General features: G+C 43.3%; 1 protein-coding gene across 1 annotated transcript; it reads left to right on the plus strand.

Moving 5' to 3' along the window:
• Positions 1-3,739: 3,739 nt before the first annotated feature.
• Positions 3,740-20,693, plus strand: shcbp1 (SHC SH2-domain binding protein 1; the record flags this gene model as incomplete). The annotated part of the gene is made up of 12 exons (XM_080843541.1): positions 3,740-4,037; positions 4,180-4,295; positions 4,441-4,649; positions 4,953-5,048; positions 10,291-10,521; positions 11,961-12,138; positions 13,007-13,127; positions 15,113-15,244; positions 16,197-16,315; positions 16,495-16,581; positions 17,668-17,809; positions 20,317-20,693. The coding sequence occupies 12 exons, from the start codon at positions 3,740-3,742 to the stop codon at positions 20,691-20,693; spliced, it is 2,106 nt and encodes a 701-aa protein (XP_080699667.1).
• Between the last annotated feature and the right edge of the window lie 1,618 nt (positions 20,694-22,311).

Raw genomic sequence — 22,311 nt, forward strand, 5'->3', positions numbered from 1 at the left:
AGTATTCAACTGAGGTTTCTAAATATCCCCATGTTGCGTTTTTCTTTATTAATCACCTGTTATGAGTGACTCAATGTCCTGTTAGTAAGATGTTAAAATGGTCCAAGAGTATAATATGCAAACTTCACAGCACATTGACAGGTTTTCTCATAAGGTACTTGTAAAGAATATCTGTATTGAAATATTCTATTAAAGAAAATTATTGCCAGTTGTTATATGCCTTTTATGTGTGTAATCTGGATGGTATATTCTGCATTCTTAAAAGAGCATTAAAACCAGTACAGTTACAGTATGAAGGTATTGGGCGTGCTATCACCGTGAACATTATATTATATATATTATATATATATAATGTACCATGATGCAATATACCTTCAATAACATGCAATTAACAAACTAACAAAAAATATGCATGCCATTGCCACCAAATGTTGATGCTGATACATGTGTCATGACAGTGAAAGGATTATAGAGGCGTGTTGACAACTGATACTTTTCAAATAGAAATAAAAACGTTCCTGAAGTATACTTTCATCATAAAACGGTTTTGAATTCAAAACTAAATTGAGGTGCAAAATGACCCGCTCTGTCAAACACTGGTTACATAATTTCACAAAAAAAGGAAGTTAAAAATGTGTTACACATCTTTCCCTTCTCTTCCACTGTGAGCACACATTTCTGTTGTATTTCTCTGGCTGTATGGAAGCATACAACCATTTCTCAAAGACCACAAGTGTTGAAATGGAGTATGCCCACACATCCTTCTTTGGGTACAGTTTATTATAGCAGGGTGGTTACAGTGTGGCTGACACTTTTTCTCCTTCACATGTTCCCCATCAAACGCAAGATGAAATCTAAGGATGACCCATGCTGCTTCCTTTAAAGGAGCCTCATTAATAAAGTGATTTTACTGATGTCTTTTCCACTGTCATGCAGCTATGTTATTATTCCAAATTAGCAAAACCATATGGTTGAAAACTATGCAATATTTTGCACAACAGGTAATCTGGTGGATTCTAACAAAGCATGTCACTAATTTCACTAAAAAGACTGATGGAGAGTGTCTTTTAGTGTCAAGAATGACAAAGACAGTGACAAAACTGTCCAGATGGTGTGTTGAAGAGCAATGAAATAAGCTTGTGTCCATTTGCCTTATAACAGCCCCTGATGGAGGCTGTTGCATAGGCCACCTGTCTCTCATGCTGCCAGCCTTACATGTTGGCCAGATACATTATAAACATTTGCGTCACCCACTTCAGCGGGTCAAACAAGTGCCTGGTCCTTTTGTTGGTCATGTTTTGAATCCGTGTCTCTCAAATGGGTATCCATGGAAATAAATGAACCCTGTAGGGCTTCTATTGAAGCCACAGTACATTAACCGCTGTGGCTCTTCATTTCATTTTTTATCTGAAAAAATGTCATCACTACTCTATTTTGAACCCAATTTGACAAAAGAACACAACTTTCAAATTAGCTTTAGATCTTTTTAGCTCAGAGATGTGGTTGTAACACAGAGAGTGGGATCCAGGCTCAGCCATTTTTGTTATTATTTACAACAGTGAGTGAATTAACTCAATCTTCCTCATTAACAGGATGCCTGTATGCAGCACACATCGATACCAACCACCCATTAGCCTCTACTGTTGAAATCCATTCTGCCTTTCTCCCTTCGGTGGTGTGACAACACAGTGCCAATGCCTGATTCCTAGACTAATGTGTTGAAAAGGACGTTTCAACATTTGCGATAGTGAGAACTGAAGTGTATAGTGTATTGCAATACTGTAGTGGTACAGCGTTCTCAAAATGTAAATGCCTTATTGTTACAGGGCCTTTATGAACACGTTTGAACTGTTCCTATGTGATGTTCAAGGTGATAGCACGCCCAATACCTTCATACTGTAACTGTAGCTACTGGTTTTAATGCTCTTTTAAGAATGCAGGAATTAAGTAGGCTAGGTCTGTACTGTACAGCAACAACAACATCACAGTTATAAGAATTTTCAAACCGTTCATAGTCTGGTCCTAATTTATTTCTAATGTTCCCGCAAGGCCATACCAACGAATAGGTTTAAAGCATTTGCTCAATCACACCTGCTACACCGAGTTAAAGCTGCCAAATGTCGAAAAATTGTAACCCATGGTCGATTCCAAGACGTGAAAGATAAATGCTGCCATCCAGCGGTTAATAGTTACAATACAATCCCTCAGATAAAGCTTTAGCCACCATTAGCGAACCAATTGCATCGCAGCTCTGATGTGACTTCCTCAAAAATAATCTGCTCTGGTTGGCCTAGCTTTCTGTGGGCTGGAACAAGGTGTTACAGTCGTACAATCATTGGTTACACCCTTGGGTTGCTCATCGGCCAAAGCCTGACCCAGTGACGTTGGTAAGCCTTATTGGTTTCACTACCACTGCCGGGGAAATTTTGAAAATACAAGGGAGTGGAAACGTCGTAAATTCTTGGCCAACTAATTAGTAGCGAGATCTGGCGCGACTCTCATTTATTCTTTATTGGACAGTTTCATACCGAGCAAAAAGTACTTGTTAGAGAGAATACGACAAGAAAATATGATGGCCGAAGGCGTCGTTTGCATGGATGTTCAACGTCAAGAAGCTAACGTTAGCCAAACTGAACTGAGTGTCGACGCAGAGATTGTATGCAGTGAAAATCGAAAAGAGACAGTCGATCTCGAGGCAGAAATGGAAATTGGTGCAGTAACTAGAGATGTTCTAGGCAAAGACGTTCTCCAGATATCGCAAGGTAATTTACTGTGTTTCAACGTTATGTCTTAGTAGTAACATTTATCCCGTAGTATGAGGCATCGTCATTGGTTAGTTATCTGACTAGTTTATATTATTTTTTCAACTCTCAATAACGTAAGATGCTCAAACACCAGTCAATTAAGCACCATTCAGCGTATGAGTACCAAATAAATTGACACTAGGCTGAAAGTGACGTGTTTGCATGTCGCCGTTCAAATCAACTTTCAGGGGTGCCGTAAACCAATGCTGTTTTAGTGAGGAGTGACGTTAACGTTATGGGCTACACTTTCTGTGTGCCTGTAATTAGGCAAACTTCGTTAACAATTGCAGTAACGTAACCCGTATCAGTGCTGGAATAGGTTGTCATCTAATGTTAGTTAGCCAGACAGCATAAATTGGTCACCAATTGTATGGGCTATCCCTTGTACTAACTGAATTGCCCTCAATGTTTACTGGCATTTAGAACAAGGTTGAATAGTCAGTGTCAGCTCCCGCGTGATTTCCGGTCGCATGTGCCTTCTGTGGCTCTTGCCACTGGCAAAATAAACAAACATCACAAGACTTTTCATGACATGATCTTTTCATCTTCTCTGACAAACGTTTTTGGTTGCAGAGCACACAATCACAGCGACTTAAAGCAGCAGTAAGGAGTTTTGGTCTGACACTAGTGAGCTAACTATTTATACTACACCACCAACAGCCTATTTGGCAGTGATTCAAGCTGTAAACATGCTCACTGGAGTCTTTTACAGTTGGCAGTGTTGCGCTGTGAAAGCTTCTCTTACATTTGTGCAGGGTGTTCCAGCCCTGAACACAGAACTACATAGTGCATATCCTGGATGGCTAATGGGAACAACAAATGTTATTGTCTGTCATTTCATCAAAATTAATTAGGAGATGATACCAAAACTAGTTGCCTATGAAAACATCCATCAAAATGTGGCTGATCATTGCATAGTGTTGCTTTAAGTAGCGATGCAACATTTGTTGCGGGCTGCAGTACATTACCGTATTGATCACCTGAAGGAGACGCCTTACGTGCCCAAATTGATCCTTTTTAAAACTTACCTTACAGGACTATTTCAGGACGATGGTGACTGCGACGAAGACGAGGATGACGATGACAGCGGCACTGACTACCACAATAGCAATAGCACTGGCACAAATTTACTAAGGGCCGAACGAGATGGAGATACTGTCCTTCCAGACACCTTTCAGACTAACCATCTTCTTTATTATGAGAGGTTTAAAGCATACCAAGACTACATGCTGGGTGAGGAGATTTGTTTGTGCAGTTAAGAAGAAAGAACAAAATATCATTCAAACCATTTTGAACTCAGGTCGGCTGTTTGCCTTGGCAAACTGGTCGCAATAGTGGAAGTGTATCTCATTCCGCTTTCCTTTTGTTTTACCAGGAGATTGTAAAACCTCAGAAGTAAAAGCTTTCACTGCAGACTACCTGGAGAAGGTTGTGGAGCCTTGCGAGTGGCAAGCTGTGTGGTGCACAGATGTTTTTGATGTCTTGGTGGAGGTCAGTGCTCCCTCCTAATTTTTAGCTCCATCTCTTGGAAGTCCCAAACAGTTGCCAAAGCATCCATTCATGGAGAAACATTTAACTGGTTAAGGCTGAGAAAGTATTTTGTTTTGGTTTTCTGAACTCTGCCCTGTCGTCCCAGGTGGTGGATGTAGACTACAAAGAAATGAAGGCAAAGGTTGAGCTGCCATTGCCTCTGCAGTGTGAGACCAGAGGCTGTGAGCTGACTGAGGAGGCTATGAGAGCGCTGCTGGAGGCCACGCTGCAGAAGGTTCCTCTGCAGGAGCTTAATGTTGTCTACGAGGAGTCAGGAGACTTTGACGGGACTGCACTGTCCCTGGAACATCTCAGGTTTGCTCCTTTTTCCGCGTGAAAAAGTGACACAATTCAAGTCATTGTGGTTTTGTAAAGCTCACAATTAGGTTGATGTATGCTATCAGAAATTAACCAAAGGGTTTTAGTGTAGTGTTGTGTAGACATTTTCCACTATGTCTTCCATGTTGTTTCTGGAGACCGAGCACTGTTGACATACCTGTTATGTGGGTGGTTGTCAGCCCCTCAGGGGTTGGAGATGGGACTCCTGCTCCCTTTGAGTGTACAAACAGGTTTGGCTACTACATCTTTCTGTTCAATTGCATTTTCTTCATATTTCAGGTTTTTCTACAAACATATCTGGAGAAAGTGGGATGAAGAGGATGAGGATGATGACTTTGACTACTTTGTGCGATGTGTGGAGCCTCGCCTCCGGCTGTGAGTACTACTTTCTAGGATTCTTTTAATGGCAGTACATCATATTCTATTCATAGACTAGAGAAAAGATAAGATATTATAATCCTATAAGTGTAAGTGTATTGTCATTATTCAGTAGATAGACAGATAGTTCAGTAAAGATATCAGACATAAATAAATCACACAAAATATGTAGTTCTACTGATGTGTAGTATGCACATCCAAAGGATTAACTGAGTCAGGAATAGCCTAAAAGTAACAAAGTAAAATTACTCTTCTGTTCAAGTATCTATGTAAACCTGAATGCTAGAAAGGCAATACAGAATCAGATTCCACTTTCCCTTCCACATTGCTTGCTGACTTGCTGCCATCAAGACCACACCCATTTAACAGTGCCAAGAAAGTTAAATCACATTTGTTTTACACTTTACCTCTTAACCAGCCTTGAGCCTGTAGGGTGCCAGTTACAGTATACAAAAAACTGAGAACTAAGAGGATGCCGGCCAATTAAGATTTTTTGTTACACTGATGAAATGTCAAAGAAGTTGAGAATTCCACAGATAAAGTAGACACATACCGTCATTTCCAGGCTATTAACTGCAGTTTTTTTACATTGATTTTGCAAAATGTCTCCAGCCTTCCTGTCAATACTAAAGTGCATCCTATGGAGTGCGACTGCGACTGCTATGGTGCACGAATCTCCGCTTGCGGGTGATGTTAAATGGCTTCACACTGACATTAAACAATCCTTAGAGAAATAATGGGATGTCAATAGAACAATGGTTTACTCTGATATCAATGTAAGGTTAGTGAATGAGGGGTAGAAGTCCCCCCCCCCCCTTTTCCCTGCATAAACACATTAATTTATGGTTACAATTCCCACTGCAAGCATGTCAGAAGATTATCGTTCATGGTACTTGGTCGCCAGGAGATCAATTAACAATTAGACTTAAGTTTAGTGTCATTCCCACACCACACCACACCATAACACAAATAAATGCTTAAGAAATGGTTTCACTGTGAGAGGGAATGGGGTATTTGTGTGTGTGCGCACGGGGAGAGGGGGTAGGTGTGGTATTTTTGCTTGACTGGGCCATCTCTACTTCATACATTTTTAAATGGCAAGTAGCGAAACTACATGGCATGACGTAACATTCAATAACATGTGGTTAATACAAGTGTGCGGTGAATACACAGGTTTGTTTTATGAAGTTACATAAAATACTGTAATGCAGTTTATATACAGTGTGGGTCATTGCCAGGAAAATCTAGGCTGTCAAGCAGCTAGATCAGCTTTGTTGTGGCCAGGTTTTTAACCACATCCTCACTGCTTCGAGGATGCTCAGTTTTTTCATTTACTCAGTTACCGAGCAACTCTCTTGTTTTTTTTTTTTTTTTTTAATGATTAACCTCAGAACATTGGACAATTCAGGACTGGGGGGGGGAATGATTGGAAATGGAGGGTCGACAAGCAAGCAAAACAACAAACAAGCTATAACTTGGTTTCATATGTTGATAACTTAAATTTAATTTGCATTCTAGTAGAAAAACGCTGCACCCTGCAGCTCGGTCACCACAGGCCAGAGTTATTCATTAGGCCTCCCTCGTGTCACGCCCAGCGATATGTAATGTGCGTGCAGCTTTACTTTTATACAGTAGATGGCAGTATATACTAGTCAGTGCAAAATCCTTTTGGTCCTGGCTGTTTTCATTCCTCCAAAGAAAAGAGGGAAGCTGCAAAGGTCTAATGAGTAGCAGTACTAATACGAATACTCAAATAAGTAACTACTACAAAGTAATCAACCTTTTCAGATGAGTAATTACATTCGAAGTGACTAGACGAGTTTTAATATTGATTTGATCACTGACTCCATATTCAACTCTCCCGGGGCCAGTGTACAAAGCCTCCCGTAGAATTCCTACTAACACATGGTGTACGCACACAAACATGCAGATGTATGAAACCGTGCCCAGACAAGATTCCATGCACCTTTTCTCTGCACATCCCAATCAAAGCACGAGCACCACACTCCACTCGCTCTCCTCTCTCAATTACACTAATTTTAATATGCTTATGATTATAAACAGGCTTAGGCTACACCCAGTTTCAGATTGAGACAAAATGGCAAAAGCAAGCAGCAAATCAACCAAAAATAAAATTTCAGGGAATGCAAAGTGGGAATGCTCTTATCTGATGCAAAGGCAAGAAAGTGATTTTATTTCACAATCTGGCATTAATAACAAAAGAAAACAATTGAAGCGGTAGAGTGTGACTGACTATAAATGCGGTGGGGTTGTACAAAATATTCCTGTCAGTCAGTCTGGGAATTGGTGAGGGGGTTAGCATAAGAGCTGGGTGGTACAGACCTGGAGTCAGATCTCTGTATTTTTAGGCTGAATGGCGCTTCACAAAATATATATCTCCGTATTTTCTACAAAGTGGGCTAATGTTCAATTGCGAGTCAAAGCCACATGTGAGATGTCACAAGCACTTTTATTGAAACAGACTGATCAAAATACAATGCAGTGACAGGGTTTCCTTCACTGTTTGAAAATATGTAGCTGCAAATCATGTAATTGAAAAAGTATATGAAATAAATGTTAAATAAAAATAGGCTAATCTATGAAAATGCTCCTTCATTAGTTTTCATAAACAATAACAGCCTGATTAAAATATTTCCATTAGTGTAAAATCACCTGTAACTACGAATTGTTGTGTTTGTGTTAGCTTAGCATGAGCCATCGGCATCTATACAGGGAGCAGGTAGTTATCCATGGAATCCTCTATGTTTGTACAGTAGCCTAGAACAGACAGACCAAAACACTGGCACTAGTGAGTGCAGTGAGTGCCTTTTGCGTTTTTATGATGCTTGGCGACCACCATAGCTTCTCATACTTGCTTGCAAAGTGAGAAGTATTGAGTTTGTTGCAATCTGCAGGCCCACTGCTAGGTGCCAGTAATCTTACATATTGAATCTTTCATGATATGACATTTATTGACTATTGAAGTGACATTGTTTTGCAGAATGTGATTGAACTGCACAAAAAGTGCATATAGGTATTGATTTCACAATATTTTCTTTTTAAAATAATGAACCTATTTTAAGCATTTACGTTCTATGCAGAATATGATTAACAATCTACCACTCTGTTTTGGGAAAATGTACATTACTTTCTGTAACAAGCAAGCTCAGGCTGAGAACGTGCTCATAAGTAAGCAAAGAAAATCTCCTCTTGACAGTTGCACCAAGTGAGATTGTATACCTCTAAAAACTATGTAATCAAAACTTTGTGTGTGATTATAATCTGCGATACCGATAAAACGTGAAGTAAGGCAAATGTAAAGACAGCACCGCAGTCGCCAAATTGTTTTCGTTTTGTTCCCAGAATATTATTCTAGCCCTTAACTTTTATTAGAGACTTAGAGATGTATTTCACAATCAAAGACAATCATAAAATCTGTCCGGTTTCAGACAGCATCGAAACTGCTGCTCTTAGAGCAGAAAAATCTACTGATGAGTGCAGATGCTTAGTTTTGCTTGATCTCAGTGCGGCTAACGGAGTCAGTGGGTATCACAGGATCCGCACGTAGTTTGTTCAGATCGAACAGATTTTTTTGTGGAATCAGTGGGTAATGAGATCATCAAACTTGCTTCTCCACCGTGGTCTCCCACAGGGATCTATTTTAGGACCCTTACATTTTACTCTGTTAAGGCTACATTTTTACTTCTACACTGACAATGTTCAGCTTTACTTCTCACAAGCCGCACAAGATAGGCATGTTGCAAATTATCCGTGATTGTATAGCAGACATTATTAATTGGATGTCCAGCAACTTCCTCCAACTCAACACCTCTTCAGATTTCAAGGTCAAAAGTCAAGGTCACAAGGCGGAGGTTTGCATTCTCTGAATGCTCCCATTCTTGTTTTGTATATGCAATTACTGAAATGCCTTCAATTTGTCAGGTGTAGGGTGTTGACTTCAAAAGTCTTAAACTCTAACATCCATATCGGCTCGCTTTTACTGATTGAATGGCTTGATATGATTTTACCATATTTTATAATTTTATAGGTATTTATTTATTTGTTGTTTTATTTGTTTCTTTATTTTCCACTGCTATAGTTTAGGTATATATTTAATAACTCTCTCACAGGTTTTACTGTGTGTGCTATTTTGTTTTTCCCTTTACATTTGCTATGGGGTTTTGTTTCTTTCTCCTTTGGGAATGTAGTTCCCTTCTCTTGGTTTTGAGTAGTCCTGTTATGTGCTATTAGTGCTGCTGCGCCTCTATTGTTTGGTACGTGGTGTAAAGCACTTTGTGCTTCTCTGCATGATTATTTTCTTGCCTTTGACATTGTTGCTGAATCTCCTTCATGAGATGTGCCCTGTGCGACTAGCCCCCATGATTCCACACAACCACTTCGGTGGTCTTGCCTTTGAACTTTCTTTATTTTATTTGTTTGTGTGTTATATGCCTGAGTGGTTGCGCTGCCAAAGTGCAGTCAAGAGTGTTTGAAGGACACACTGTAACATGGAAGGACATGGGGACTTGCAGTGCTATGGCAACTTCAGTTGTGCGAAAAGGATTATAGTAGTCTTCACTGCTTTCTTGCTGCCTGTGAAAGTAAACCAAAATGACAAGAAGGGCGACAGAGGGCTACTAAGAGAGAGTAATACAAGAATGCTAAAAGCTCACAAAACGTTGTTTTGTCACTATTCAAATTCAAAGTGGTTTAAAATTGTTCTGTGGTGGTGTACATAATGTATGTAATCTTCCAACGTTGTTTGGAGTATTGTATTGCTCTATGCTCTTTTCAGTGGTGTAAGCGTGGATGCGTGACTGTCTTCAACTGTCGTCAAACTGTTAGGTAAACAAGATGCATAAATATCTTGGCCACTGGAGCCATTTACCATGGGTTGAAAATGACAAATGACTGTTTATGCCAAATTCTGTTGCAAGCATGGTAATCTACTTGTGAGTAATTCATCAAATCACCCAAGGCCATGAATGATGTGGCCAGTTTTAATGCTTTTGTTTCTGTAGACTGCAAATTCTGTGTGCCCATTGGAAGCTTGAGGTACACTTGTGTTAGTTTTTGCCCTTTTAACCATAGCACTAATCACTTAACAGAAAATGTCACGAAGCCATGCTGAATGTTGAATGAAACATTTTTTGAAAGTTTATAGTTGAGGCATCATCTTAAAAGCCAAAAAAGGTAATATTTTCTTCATATCCGGTGAATATTTGTCATTCTTTCTTAGGTACTACGATATTCTGGAGGACAGGGTGCCTGCTGGTCTTGTGGCGGAGTACCATGCCCTGCTGAGCCGCTGCTCGGAGAAGTTCCAGGAGTTCTCCAGCCTGAGGAATGTCCTGAGTAGTGACTCGGACTGCGAGCTGGACAACGTGTCTATGGTAGAGGGCGTACGCCTTTGTGACCAGATAGAAACCCTCAAACGCAAGCTCAGGATCATCGAAAACCCCCTGCTCAGGTTGGACATCTGCCTATACATTTATATTTTCCAAATGAGGAATCAGGATATTGTGGTTGTTACAGTTTATTGAACTACATTTCATAACATCTATTGACCCAGCTCTGATATACTTTTATATGACCTAATATACTTGTTTATCCCCCTAAATGCTAGGCTATATCTTCATTGTTTTATGGGATTATTGTTTCAAACAGTAAACTATGGTTTAACATTAGCTGAAACACATTTATGCTAACCTAGCACTAGCTCTCAGTCGCACAAAAAAAAAGTGTCTAACTTTTTGTTTGACAAAGTTTAGTCTTAAATCCTATTGACAAAGCTGCAGAAAGCAGAACTCCTGAGCTAAGAGAAAGACTGTTGCTATGGCTGATGTCAAGTGTCATGAGCTTGTCTTCAATGACCTCAGTGATTGGTTGATAAGTGACCGGTCTGTGGTGTTGTAACAATGAATTATTTGAAATGGCTGTTTTCCGTTTCTTTTAAGAGTTGGATTTTGGTGAGATAGTAGTCTCGACTACTTCTTAGTTGTTCCCAGGGCTTGTTTTAGTGCTAAATAACTTTGGGAATTACTCTTGGTCCCAATGACTGACACAGCTATTATTTTTAGGAGTTAAGGACTTTTAGCCTTAAGATGCTTTGTGAATACAGGCCCTGATCTCTAGTAACACTTTGACGAAAATGTCACTCTCGGCTAAGTTGACTTTTTTTCAGAATCATTTCAAATAAATAACAAAACCGTGGACCTTCACACCCAGCCCTTTGTATTTCTGCTAAATGGTAATGGAGAGTTTCTGGACCTGGATCATGCTGCCTGTCCTCCTCCAATCTAATAATGTGAATTAAAAGTAATTACAACCTAGTGAGAGGGGAAACGCATTTACATTGCATGTTTGTGTGTCTGTCAGATTCTATTCATTCAGATGTATAGGGCAAAACAGCCTGTGCACAGAGAAATTACACTGAGGGAATGAATTGACAAATGCCTACCATGTTAGCTGTTACAAATGTCTAACCAAGCTATAACTCTTACTGCTTGAGAGTCTCCACAGGAGCGGTGCTGGATACTTTGTTTGAAAGATGCCCCGTTTCTGTAATTGAGTCTTGAGTGAAAAGTATAAAGAATTGAAACTGCAGGAAAATACTCAATCAGTAGCAGAGCTGTCTGCACCTCTCTGGGCACAAATACATTTTTTTTTTAACATAAATCCCCCCAAAACATCCAGGTATAGGTTATTTATGACAAGCAAACAAAACAAACATTTGTTCCTGATGCATGCTTTTTTCCCCTGTGTAATCATGAGTGGCTGCTGCAGCATGGCGCTGTGCCATTACGTGGGTGCAGCAGCAGCAGCAGAAGCAGCCGCAGCAGCAGTGGAGCTGGCTCTCAGGTGCTCTGTGCTCAGCTGAGCTGCACTGACCCGTGCTTCTCTGCGCAGGTATGTTCTGGGCTACAGGGTGAACTCCGGCCAGCACTCCAGCATGGCCAAAGGGCCACGGCCGGCAGGGGTCCGCGTGGTGCACGTGGTCTGCGTGTCCGCCTCCGTCAGCCTCCTGCAGAGCCTGATGGCTGACAAGCTGGCCCCTGAGTACTCCGGAGAAGAGTTCGAAGTGCAGGTATTCATTACTGTCTCTTTCTCAACCTGTCTTTCTTTTTTCTCGTTCTCCAATTTCCGTTTTTGTTCAGGTTCTTTGTTGCAGGAGTTGTTTGCAGAGTGCCCAATTCCTTTTAAAATAGGCCCGCGGAATGTGTCTCTTCGTTTTCACAACCCAATGAACCTAATCATGTCCCAGGTCTTGTAATTCATCCTTGCATTAAACATGACATTTTCTGTACAACTGGTCTGAATCTTTATGAAGGAAAGCTTGTGCTCCCTCAAGAGTAGCAGACATTGTAGGGTTCTTTTTTTTTTTTTTTTTTGCTAATTTTCCTTTATGTGTATTGTTTTATTTGAGGAGAGTTTGTGCTTCTCTGGACCATTCACCCTCACAGCACTGCACTTTGAGGGCGAGATGAAAGGCTTCTCAATTTACTTTGGACTCTTCAATGAAGACTGACATCTGGGCTGCTGGCTTGCAGTACCCTGCTTGTTTAAAGCAGCAGCAGGGGCAGGCTGCATCTCCCCATTTTGTAGTAGCGGCTCCTAGGTCTAATGCTCTGGGATTTAGCAGCTTTGTTGAAGAGGCCTGTTTGTGTGTTGAGTTGGCTGTTTGGAGTGTTTGATCTTCCCCCATTCTGTGCGCGGTTGTCTCCCCTCCAGGACTTGTTGAGGCAGTGGGAACACTGGAGTATTTGTGCTCATACATGTGTTGTTTTTTCACTTTCACAAATTTCTTGTTTGTTCTTTCTTTGAATGAACCGTGGTGGAGTTTGTCAAAGTGCATGCCTGTAGTCTTTGTGAACAACGTTAGATGCCTCAAACTAAACTAATTTTTATTCTGTGTGTGTGTGTGTGTGTGTGTGTGTGTGTGTGATTGTGTGTAGTTTCACAGTGAACCCCAACTTGCGGTGAGTGCCTGCTATGAGGGGGACGTGGTCATTGTTTGCCCCGGTCACTACAACGTCAACAGCTCCATCAACATCCCTGACTCCATCCTACTGGAAGGTGAGCTCACACAGCCTCGCTTAGAGGATGGCGATATTATGCAACAGCTACTACATTGTCCCGGTTGTAACACCAATATTGCTGTTGGCCACACTAACTTTGAGGGTTTTTAAAGGTGTGCTCAGCTGCCTATAACCTGTTGTTTAATGCTAAAATGGGGGCTTTACTGCATTTTTGAAATGCCCTCACTGATTTCTTTACAGCACCATAAAGAACTAGAATCACCGTTCATGGACGAGTACTGTACTCCTGACATTTAAAAGCCCTCCATCAGCCAGAATGTCACTTTTAAAATAAGTATTTTCTGCCCCCAGTTATTTCCATCAAAAAGGGCCATTCATATCTGCTTTATGAAGCCATAAGCCTCTCCTGGCCATGATCAACCTGGTCCGTGGGGCTGCAGTTCATTTTCCTCTCCACACGCAGAGGGTCGGTTTATCGCTGCAGACCCCTGACTGGATGAAATGCGTCGAGAAGCTCATGGGTGATGCACTGGCCGGTTGAAGTAATGGAGGCTGATGGTGCAATGAGCAGCTGATGATGAGGGGAGGGGGTAATGTGCAGGCATGAGACGGACGGACAGAGGGGAGGGCAGGGGTCAGGGACGAGACGCTAAAGCACTCTCTCTCTCTCTCTCTCTTTCTTTCTTTCTTTCTTTCTTTCTTTCTTTCTTTCTTTCTTTCTTTCTCTCTTTCGCTCTCTCTCCCTCCCTCTCTTTCGCTCTCTCTCTCTCTCCCTCCCACTTCTCTCTCTCTCTCTCTCTCTCTCTCTCTCTCTCTCTCTCTCTCTCTCTCTCTCTTCTCTCTTCATGCAAACGGAGGGGCCTGCCGAGTCAGATAGGGAGAGTAGGAGATGGGGGTGAGGAGAGCCTTTTAAAATGTGAAGGTTGGTTTGTTCAGACACACACAAACACACACACACACACACACACGCACGCACTCACGCACGCACAAAAAGACATATATACCCTGAAGATCTAGGGAACCCCTGGAAGGCAAGATAAATATGCACAGAAAGGGGCACCGATGGTAATGGCCTCGCCTCTACCACAGGAGAGGAACAACTCAATTAGACCACCGGCCGATTACCATAATAGAAATCCTCCCCCCATCCACCCCAGCGCCCCCGCCAGAGGCGCTCAGATTTTTCAAGGGAGCACTCTGAGGTCCAGATCGGACTTTTCCGTCTGACTTTATCCGGGAGATTTTTTTTTAAAAGTGCTCCAGGGGGCTGCAAGCATTTGCTGTCAGCGTGTGGATGGAGTGGATACTGTCAAAACCAAGAGTAGCGTGCGCTTAGTTGTCACCGCCAGAAGGAGCCGTAACAGGCAGTGCTGTTCCTGGCGTTGGCTTGTAAATGTTCTAGCGCTTTCAGCTCAGGATGCGGGGGGAGGCTCCGTGACCTGGTGTGGTCGATATTCAGACCCTGGCATTTTGATGGCGCGGGGTGCAAAGCCAGACGGAGCAGGGGCACTCCTCTGAGCATTGTTAGGGAGTTCTCCAACACCTGTCTGCAGGAGCAGCTGTCAAAGAGCAGCCAATAACCCAGCCAGCTGTCAGGACACTCTTCATCAAACCTGGCCACACTGGGCCGCTGGGCTGGGTTGGCCTGCATTGATGCGACTCGTCTAACATCTATCGCTGGCTGGAATGCCTGTCAAACATTCCGTACAAACCATCAATCCTCAGGTTTTCTGCAGATCGTGCTCAATTAATGGTGGCCGTTTTCAAAGATCCTCAGTGCTCAAATATCTTTGTTCAGCAAAGTTTGTCTGAATGACTTAATCCATTTAGAAGGGAGCTTTTAGTGGTCCAGGCGACTATTATATCCTTAGCAGTTCCTTAGCCAAATGTCATTCCTGCTGGTGCTAGCAGCAATGATCCATCAACATTCTGCCTAATATACAGCCATTATCTGTTGCGATTTTTCTCTATTGCCTCTCAGGGTTGCTCCCTCTTACCCCCCCACCCTCCTTTCTCTGGCAGGTTACGGGCTGCCGGATGAGGTGGTAATCGAGAAGAAGAGCAAAGGAGACACGTTTGTGGAGTGCACGGGGGCCAACGTCAAGATCTCCAACCTGAAATTCATCCAACATGACGCCATTGAAGGCATCCTGTGTGAGTGCTCCAGTCTAGGCCCTCTGTGCACCCATGCTCCCTCAGCCCCCCTCACCCACCGCACGGCTCAGCCCACGGAGAGGGTTCAATAATTCATCCTCTCAGTGCTGGCGCTTCTAAGCGTGCTGCAGTGGCCATACATCAGTGCCTGGACGGGGAGGGAGGGGGGGGGGGGGGGCGCGGTGCTTCTTTAAGAAGGAAACTGCCTGACCTCTCAGAGAGAGAGGGTGCTGAAAATGCAAGTGGCAAGGGGAGAAAAGAACGAGGGATGCAGAAGAGGAGGTGAAGGCAGAGTGGCAGAAAATGCTAGGGAGGGAGGTTGAAAAGAGAAGTCTGGCACGACGGAGGGAGGTAGAAAAGGTGGTTGAGGGAGAGATGAGAGAGACAGAGCGCAAGGGGGTGGGGGGGAGAAAAGTACAGAGGAGCTGAGACAGCCAAAAACAGATGTCTAATGCATAGTTGAAGACCCACACCAGACCCCAGGGAGCGGTCCAATAGTCTTTTTTGCTTAGGAAGGTTCTGAACTGAGTGAAACGACCCAGAAGTATCGAAGTGGCAGCCACGATTAGAGCTGGGCGAATTCTCTAAATGCTGAAGGAAAGGTGCTACAGGGCTTCCTTTTGTATTTCCTCCATAGGATACACTAACTCTAACCCATCCTTTACCAAGAAGGAAAGGGGACAATGCTGCCACACAGTTCCTTGCATAATAATGTAGGCTAAAGTGTAAGTGCGGTTAGATTCTCTTAGCACCGTGGATTCTCCTTCACATCTGTCCTTGAACTCATGACGTTTTCCAAAGGTCAAGGAAAAGTGGTTATGAAAGGACAAAGGAACACATTTTTTTTTTAAATTTTATATCTAACCGCAGCCTCAAATTCTCTGTTTTTCCTTTACCTCGCTCACCTCACCTCACCCTTGTTCTCTTTTCTTCCCTCCCCCCTTCCTTTCAGGTTTGCGTCAGGGAAAGCTGGAAATGGAGAACTGTGTGATGCAGTGCGAAACTACCGGGGTGATCGTGCGAACGTCTGCTGAGCTCACCATGAACATGTGCGACCTGTACGGATCCAAGGCAAGAGCTTTTGCCCGACCTACCGAGATCAAAGCCTAGGGCCAAAGTAGCACAGACTCACAGTCCACCTCAGCAGAATCTTAAACTAGGCTTCCAAACTCCTCGCCCACCTCAGTACAGGCTTTCTTCTCCTGACTGTAAGATTAAATATGTGGTGTTTGTATGTTTTTGACATTCAGGGGGCGGGCGTGGAGATCTACCCTGGCAGCGTGTGCAGCCTGCTGGGCAACGGCATCCACCACTGCAAAGAGGGCATCCTGATAAAGGTGAGCACCGCGCCGGCACGTTTGCTCTCGCAGGAGTCCATACTTGGGGAGAAGTGGAATGTACACCGGCAAGTGGATGGAATGGAACGCAAGGGCCTCTTCCACCAATAGTTGCCTAGGCAAAGTTTTTTTGCTATCTTGCCTCGCCTAACCTCCAGAGTAATGATCGTGCCTGGTCAGCACCAGAGAGTCGAGGCCACTTGGGGGGGCTTCAGCCGGGCATGTTTTGGTGGGGAGGGGTGGATGCTGCCCTTTTTCTTCTCATTTGGAGGGTGTATTTCTCCTGACCAGTCCCTACGCTTTATTCTTGAGGGGTGTGTGTGTGTGGTGGATTCTAAATAAGCATACCCATACCCTGCAGACTACACGGGGCTCCATCCTCAGTGCCTTGCAGCCCTCATGGATACTCAACACATGCTCTGCCATCCTTAAAGCTGACAGGATTCAGTGCCTCTGCTCCCTCTAACTGGTTCAGACTGGCGGTAAACATCCAGTGGCCATGATGCCTATCGCCTTTTTTATTTCTTTTTTGCTGTTTAGTTTTAATTTGTTGACTGAGTAATAAGTACCTTTCTTCTCGCTTTTAGCTATCTCTTTCCAAGTTTAATTTAAGTCAGACCACAGGATGTGGCATTATCTTTGCTCTTGCCTGAATTCAATTTGGTGGAAAGAGATGTTTTGTGTTTAAAAATCGCAACACACATACGTACACACACACACACACACACACACACACACACACACACACACACACACACACACACACACACACACACACACACACTCAAACACTCCCTCGTTCTCTCCCTCAAACATTCTCTCTCTCTCTCTCTCTCTCTCTTTGACACACACACAGCCACACACACACAGATGGGCTTTCTTTCCCTAATTACCTGCAGAGCAGTCTTTGGGTCTTATCTGGTCCCTGGAGGAGTGTGTGTGTGTGTGTGTGTTTATCTTTGCTTGTGCATTTTCTTCTCCCTCCTGTTTGCATTTGGCCAGCAGAACTCTCATGGGTTGCCTTTCTGCTTAATCCCCATCCTTTTCATCCTCATTTCCCCCCTCATTTCACCTTCTCTTTCTCAGGACTTTGCAGACCAAATGGACACTGAGCCAAAAATCACCATGATCAACAACGTGATCCATAACAACGAGTGCTACGGTGTGATCCTGGTCAAGCCAAACGACAACACGAGTAAGGACCAGCCTGCCAAGGCGGAAACTGCAGGTAAACGTCGTGAGCGTCTCCCAGCCTAGCACATCCTCCCCCCCCCCCACAGAAACATGTTCAGCGGCTCCATCTCGGTTCATATAGGGTGTCCGTTCATGAAAGTTTGAAACCGATGACAAGCCTGTGCTCTGAAAATGCCAGATGCAAGCATGTGTATCTCTCTGAAGACCAGCTCTCCTCCTTGCCCTCCCCCCGCGTCCATTACCAGCTGTGGTTCCCCAGCAAGGAGCTTTGCATAGTAAATTGTACCTTTCCCCCTCAGTGCGTTAATGTCATCTCGTCCTCCCATGTCAGACAAGCTCGGCGTGTGGTACACGGTTGTGTCAGAACCCCACACGACTGCAAACTCCATTAGAGGAGCTGCTTTATTCACCAAACAAAGTGACGTGCTTGCATGCCTATGCACACGCCCACGCACACATGCACACAAACTGTCAAAGAATTTCCATGCCTCACCTAAACTAGCAATAAAGAGTGTTCCAGATATCCTGAATAATATCTGTGGAAATGTATTCATGTGCGTGAAATTTGTATTTGAGCAAGAGCCCCGGGGGCCTGAAAGGGAAGGTCTGTCCATAATGACTCCCACCATCCCAGTCGCTCTTCAGCAGAATTACCATTTTTTTGAGTCCCAATGCCACTTTGGGAAGAAAGTATATTAACGTGGAAATATGCTCAACCTTCAGTGAAGGGCGCCTGTGAATGGAAAGCACTTAATTTCTAAATGAGACTCCACCAAAGACGCCAATGCTTAAAATAAGAGAGAGTGGCACACACATCCCCCCCACCCCACCCATCACCCATTCTTCTCCTCTCATCGGCCATCCCCCGACACCCTCTAATGGAGTCTCCGCTGCTCCTCTGCCTGTTAGGAGGGAGAAAGCTGCTCCTCTGCCTGTTCCGAGGGAGAGCGCTGCTCACTTCTGCTGACCAAATCAGAGAAAATGAGTGTAATTGTAAACTTGTTTTTGTGAGGGCCAAGCTAAGGGTCACAAAAACAAGAAAGGAATGCCCGCCTAGCCGCTTCTTTCCAATTTCCCTTGTAGAAATGTGAGGCGCCGCATCGATCAGGGTGGCCAGGAAGATGCCAATCGGCAGCAGTGATTACCGGAGCTGTTAGAGAAAATATGCTCTCCATTTAGACTCGGCCTGTTGTTATTTGTAGTGTGCTAGCAGAGTCAGAGTGGACCTTTTGTGAGGATTATTTCTGCCTTTTGGAGGTTTACTAGAGAGTTGCACTGTAGTGCAAATTTTTTACCCAAGAAATGGATGTGGAAATTGGGCCTCTTTTCTGCTTTGGCGGTTTGAAACATGGTACGCTGGGGTAGTTATTACTCATTTCCCCCTGTTTTGCAGTGCAAAGGGGTTGGTTTTTTAAGTGGTAGTTTTCTGAGTAGTGTACACTGGGTTCAGTCATGGCATTTTAAAATCCCATTTTCCAGGCCTGAAAAAGTCATGAAACTATTCATCTATAAATGAATTGAAAGTTTTGGAAAAGTCATGAAATTAGATTTTTTTTTGTCATACCAGTGACTCAGGAAATATAGTAGATATAGTATATCTTATTGTATATTTTATGGATTAATGCAAGTCTCAAAATCCAATCTCGTCCTGTTTACATTAAACAGTGGGAAAATGGAGTAATTGGATGAGGTCTGTTTTCTCCCATAACGTTTAGTTCTCCGTGAATCTTTAGTCTGAGCTCCGCCCTTCAAAGCCTTCATCACGTCCTCAACAGAGTAATAAGAAATCTAATTTGGATTGTCAGACACATCATGGTGATCAAATAGTTCTATTTCTGTGAGGTGGGCCAAAGCGTTCGCTGGATTTACCTTATACGATGTGACAGACAGTAAATGCTAGCAGTCTTAGACAGCTGGGGAAGTTTGCCCAATTGATGAGAATTATCTTGATTAGTTGAAGGCCAAGTAAGGGGTTGGGTAGCCTTACGCAAGATATACGGCTGAGAATATCTTAAAATGCGTGTAAAGCATTTGTTTAAACGCAAAAAACGGCACAAATGTTCTGCAGGAGTGACACACTCTCCTGTTGTGAAGTACCCATTGTAGTCTACACTATGGCGGGTAGGTTTAATATTCTTTGAAAGGAAAGCACAAAAGGAAACATTCGGTAGATATGTAGGTCTAATGGAATTAACTACGTTATTGTATTCTTCCATGGAGAACATTTTGTTGTGCAAATTTCTGCAACATGATACAATTTCTACTTCACGTGCCGGTTGTGAAAGGACATGGAACTGGAACTTTTTTAAATGTTGTCAGTAAAAACTTTTTTTCCACATCATCGGAAAACTCTTTTATCCTGCTTCAGTCCATCTCCAGTTGTCCTTTCTCAACCCTGTCTGCACATGCTTCACGCCTGAGCTGCAAGTCTGCAGTTTCTGACTCTCAGCAACTGTCATGGATCTTAGTCAGTGTGTGGGTATCTGTTCAGATAAAAAACTGTCTGTTCTCTGTCCCTGACCTCTTCTCCTCTCCTCCTAGATGACCTGGAGGGCGGGACAGCTCCAGACGAGGCGGGCCCAGCTGCTGAAGAGTCCACGGAGCAGGCTGAAGAGGCCGAGGAGCAGGCTGAGGCGGGCGGCTCAGAGGGAGAGCTCCCCGAGGCAGAGATCCCCATCATCGTGGTGGTGGAGGAGGACTGCTGCTTCGTTGGCGAGGGTCCCGAGGGAAACGACGCTATCAAACGCGAGTTGATGGCCACCTCTGCCAAGAAGCTCCGCCTTCAGAGACCCAGGACCAATCGGGTGGGCTCCATGCAGGCTGACGAGAACCTGCCGTCGCAGGAGATGTTTGTTTCCATCCAGGGCAACCAGTTCAGGCGCAATGGCAAGGGTAGTTTCGGCACATTCCTGTACTGAGGGCCCTTTATATGAAAAACACGCACGGACACACTTTAAACTTTTATTTATTTTCTTCCCTCACTGCAGTGACAAAGAGCCCAGATGCGCTTACTTATACCAATAAAGATGCTTTTTAACTATTTTTCCCAACAAGACTTTTTAACCTGTTGCTATAATGAATTAATAAAAGTGGTGCACCTCCATCCACTGATAAAGATGAGTGTATGGATGTATGTAAGTATCACCTTGTGTTTTGTTCTTTAGGGTGACACTGATGTTATTTATGTTAACTGCATGGTTGTTTTCTTTTTCGTCTTTTCGTCCATTTTTCGAATATCCAGGAGGATATGTTTTGGCACTGGAAAATAATTCACATTTATGAGAATACATCACTCCCATTTTGGTCACAGCTGCCAAATATACAGCACTGTTAATACTTTCTAATAAACGGTCTCTCTATATCAATTTGCCTCCATGACTCATTTCATGGGCGCTTGCTGTTCTTGTGTAATGGTACCTTAAGGCTTTCCATTGGAGAGGAAGAGAATGAGGTTTTGAGCTCTTGCTCTTGCCTTGGCCCGAGGTCTCACCTTCCCTTAGACATGCACAATTGTCTAATTCCAGTTGATTAATTTCCAGCGGATTAAGGGTCTGGTAAAGCCTCATTATATTGCACGCAGTTTTTGATTAATTGCATAATCTGACGTGTCCCTCCAAAATTTGTGCTTGACCTGCATTAACCCGTTTTACTCTACCCACCCAACTCTGAATGGAGTTGTGCAGGTGGTAATTATTTTTGGCGGACGCACTCTGTACGCGTCCTCAGACGGCATGGTGAAGCGGTCGCGGCTGACCTCTGTGGAGTGCACCTAAATCACAGCCCAGCTGAAGGGAGACTGGCAACATCTCCCTTCCCCTCCCTCTATTAATATGCCCCCCTAATGCACCACTTGTGTTGTTCCTGATGTTTCTTTTTTTTATCATGCCCCGATAGGCACTAGCTTTCTTTTAAATAATGTGCGATACAAAGTGGATGCTCTGACATTGTCATTGAATGTTATTTAAATGGATTAAAAGCCTTCTTAGAGGTGCCAAAAGGCATATAACAACTTGGTCGTTTTATTACGGTGAGGTGGCATATAACGCTCTGTTTTTGTCTTTTGTTGGGAGAGCACAGACCCAAGTTAAGGTTAGACACTAGTGGACTGTCACAGAAGCAGTGAAGACGTGGAAGCTTGTGTGATAAAACGCTCTCAGGTCCTCTGTGGCAGACCTAATTGACTCATCAGAGTGGATTACATGGACATGACTGACCTGATTTAGACAATTCTCATCCTTTGCCTCCTTTCTTCTAGCTTTAAAGAAAATTAAGTTGCCTACCTGTTGCCAGTCCTAGACTTGCCCCATATGTTTATTAATGTATTGATTATCCAAAATTCATTCAGCTTTGTGTAAGGGATTTGCAGTTCATTTGTTTTAATGCAACCCTTAACTCATGACATTCTCTGAAACAAAATCTTGTAGTATTGATTTGTTTGTCCTTGTTTATGGACTTTTTTCTATTCAATCTCGAACGGCTGAGGGCATGTTTAGCTCTAGCAAAGTTTTTCTGCAACATGGACTGTAAGGTCAGTAT

This window comes from Sprattus sprattus (assembly GCF_963457725.1).
Source record: "Sprattus sprattus genome assembly, chromosome: 8".
In the NCBI taxonomy this organism is placed as follows: Eukaryota; Metazoa; Chordata; class Actinopteri; order Clupeiformes; family Clupeidae; genus Sprattus; species Sprattus sprattus.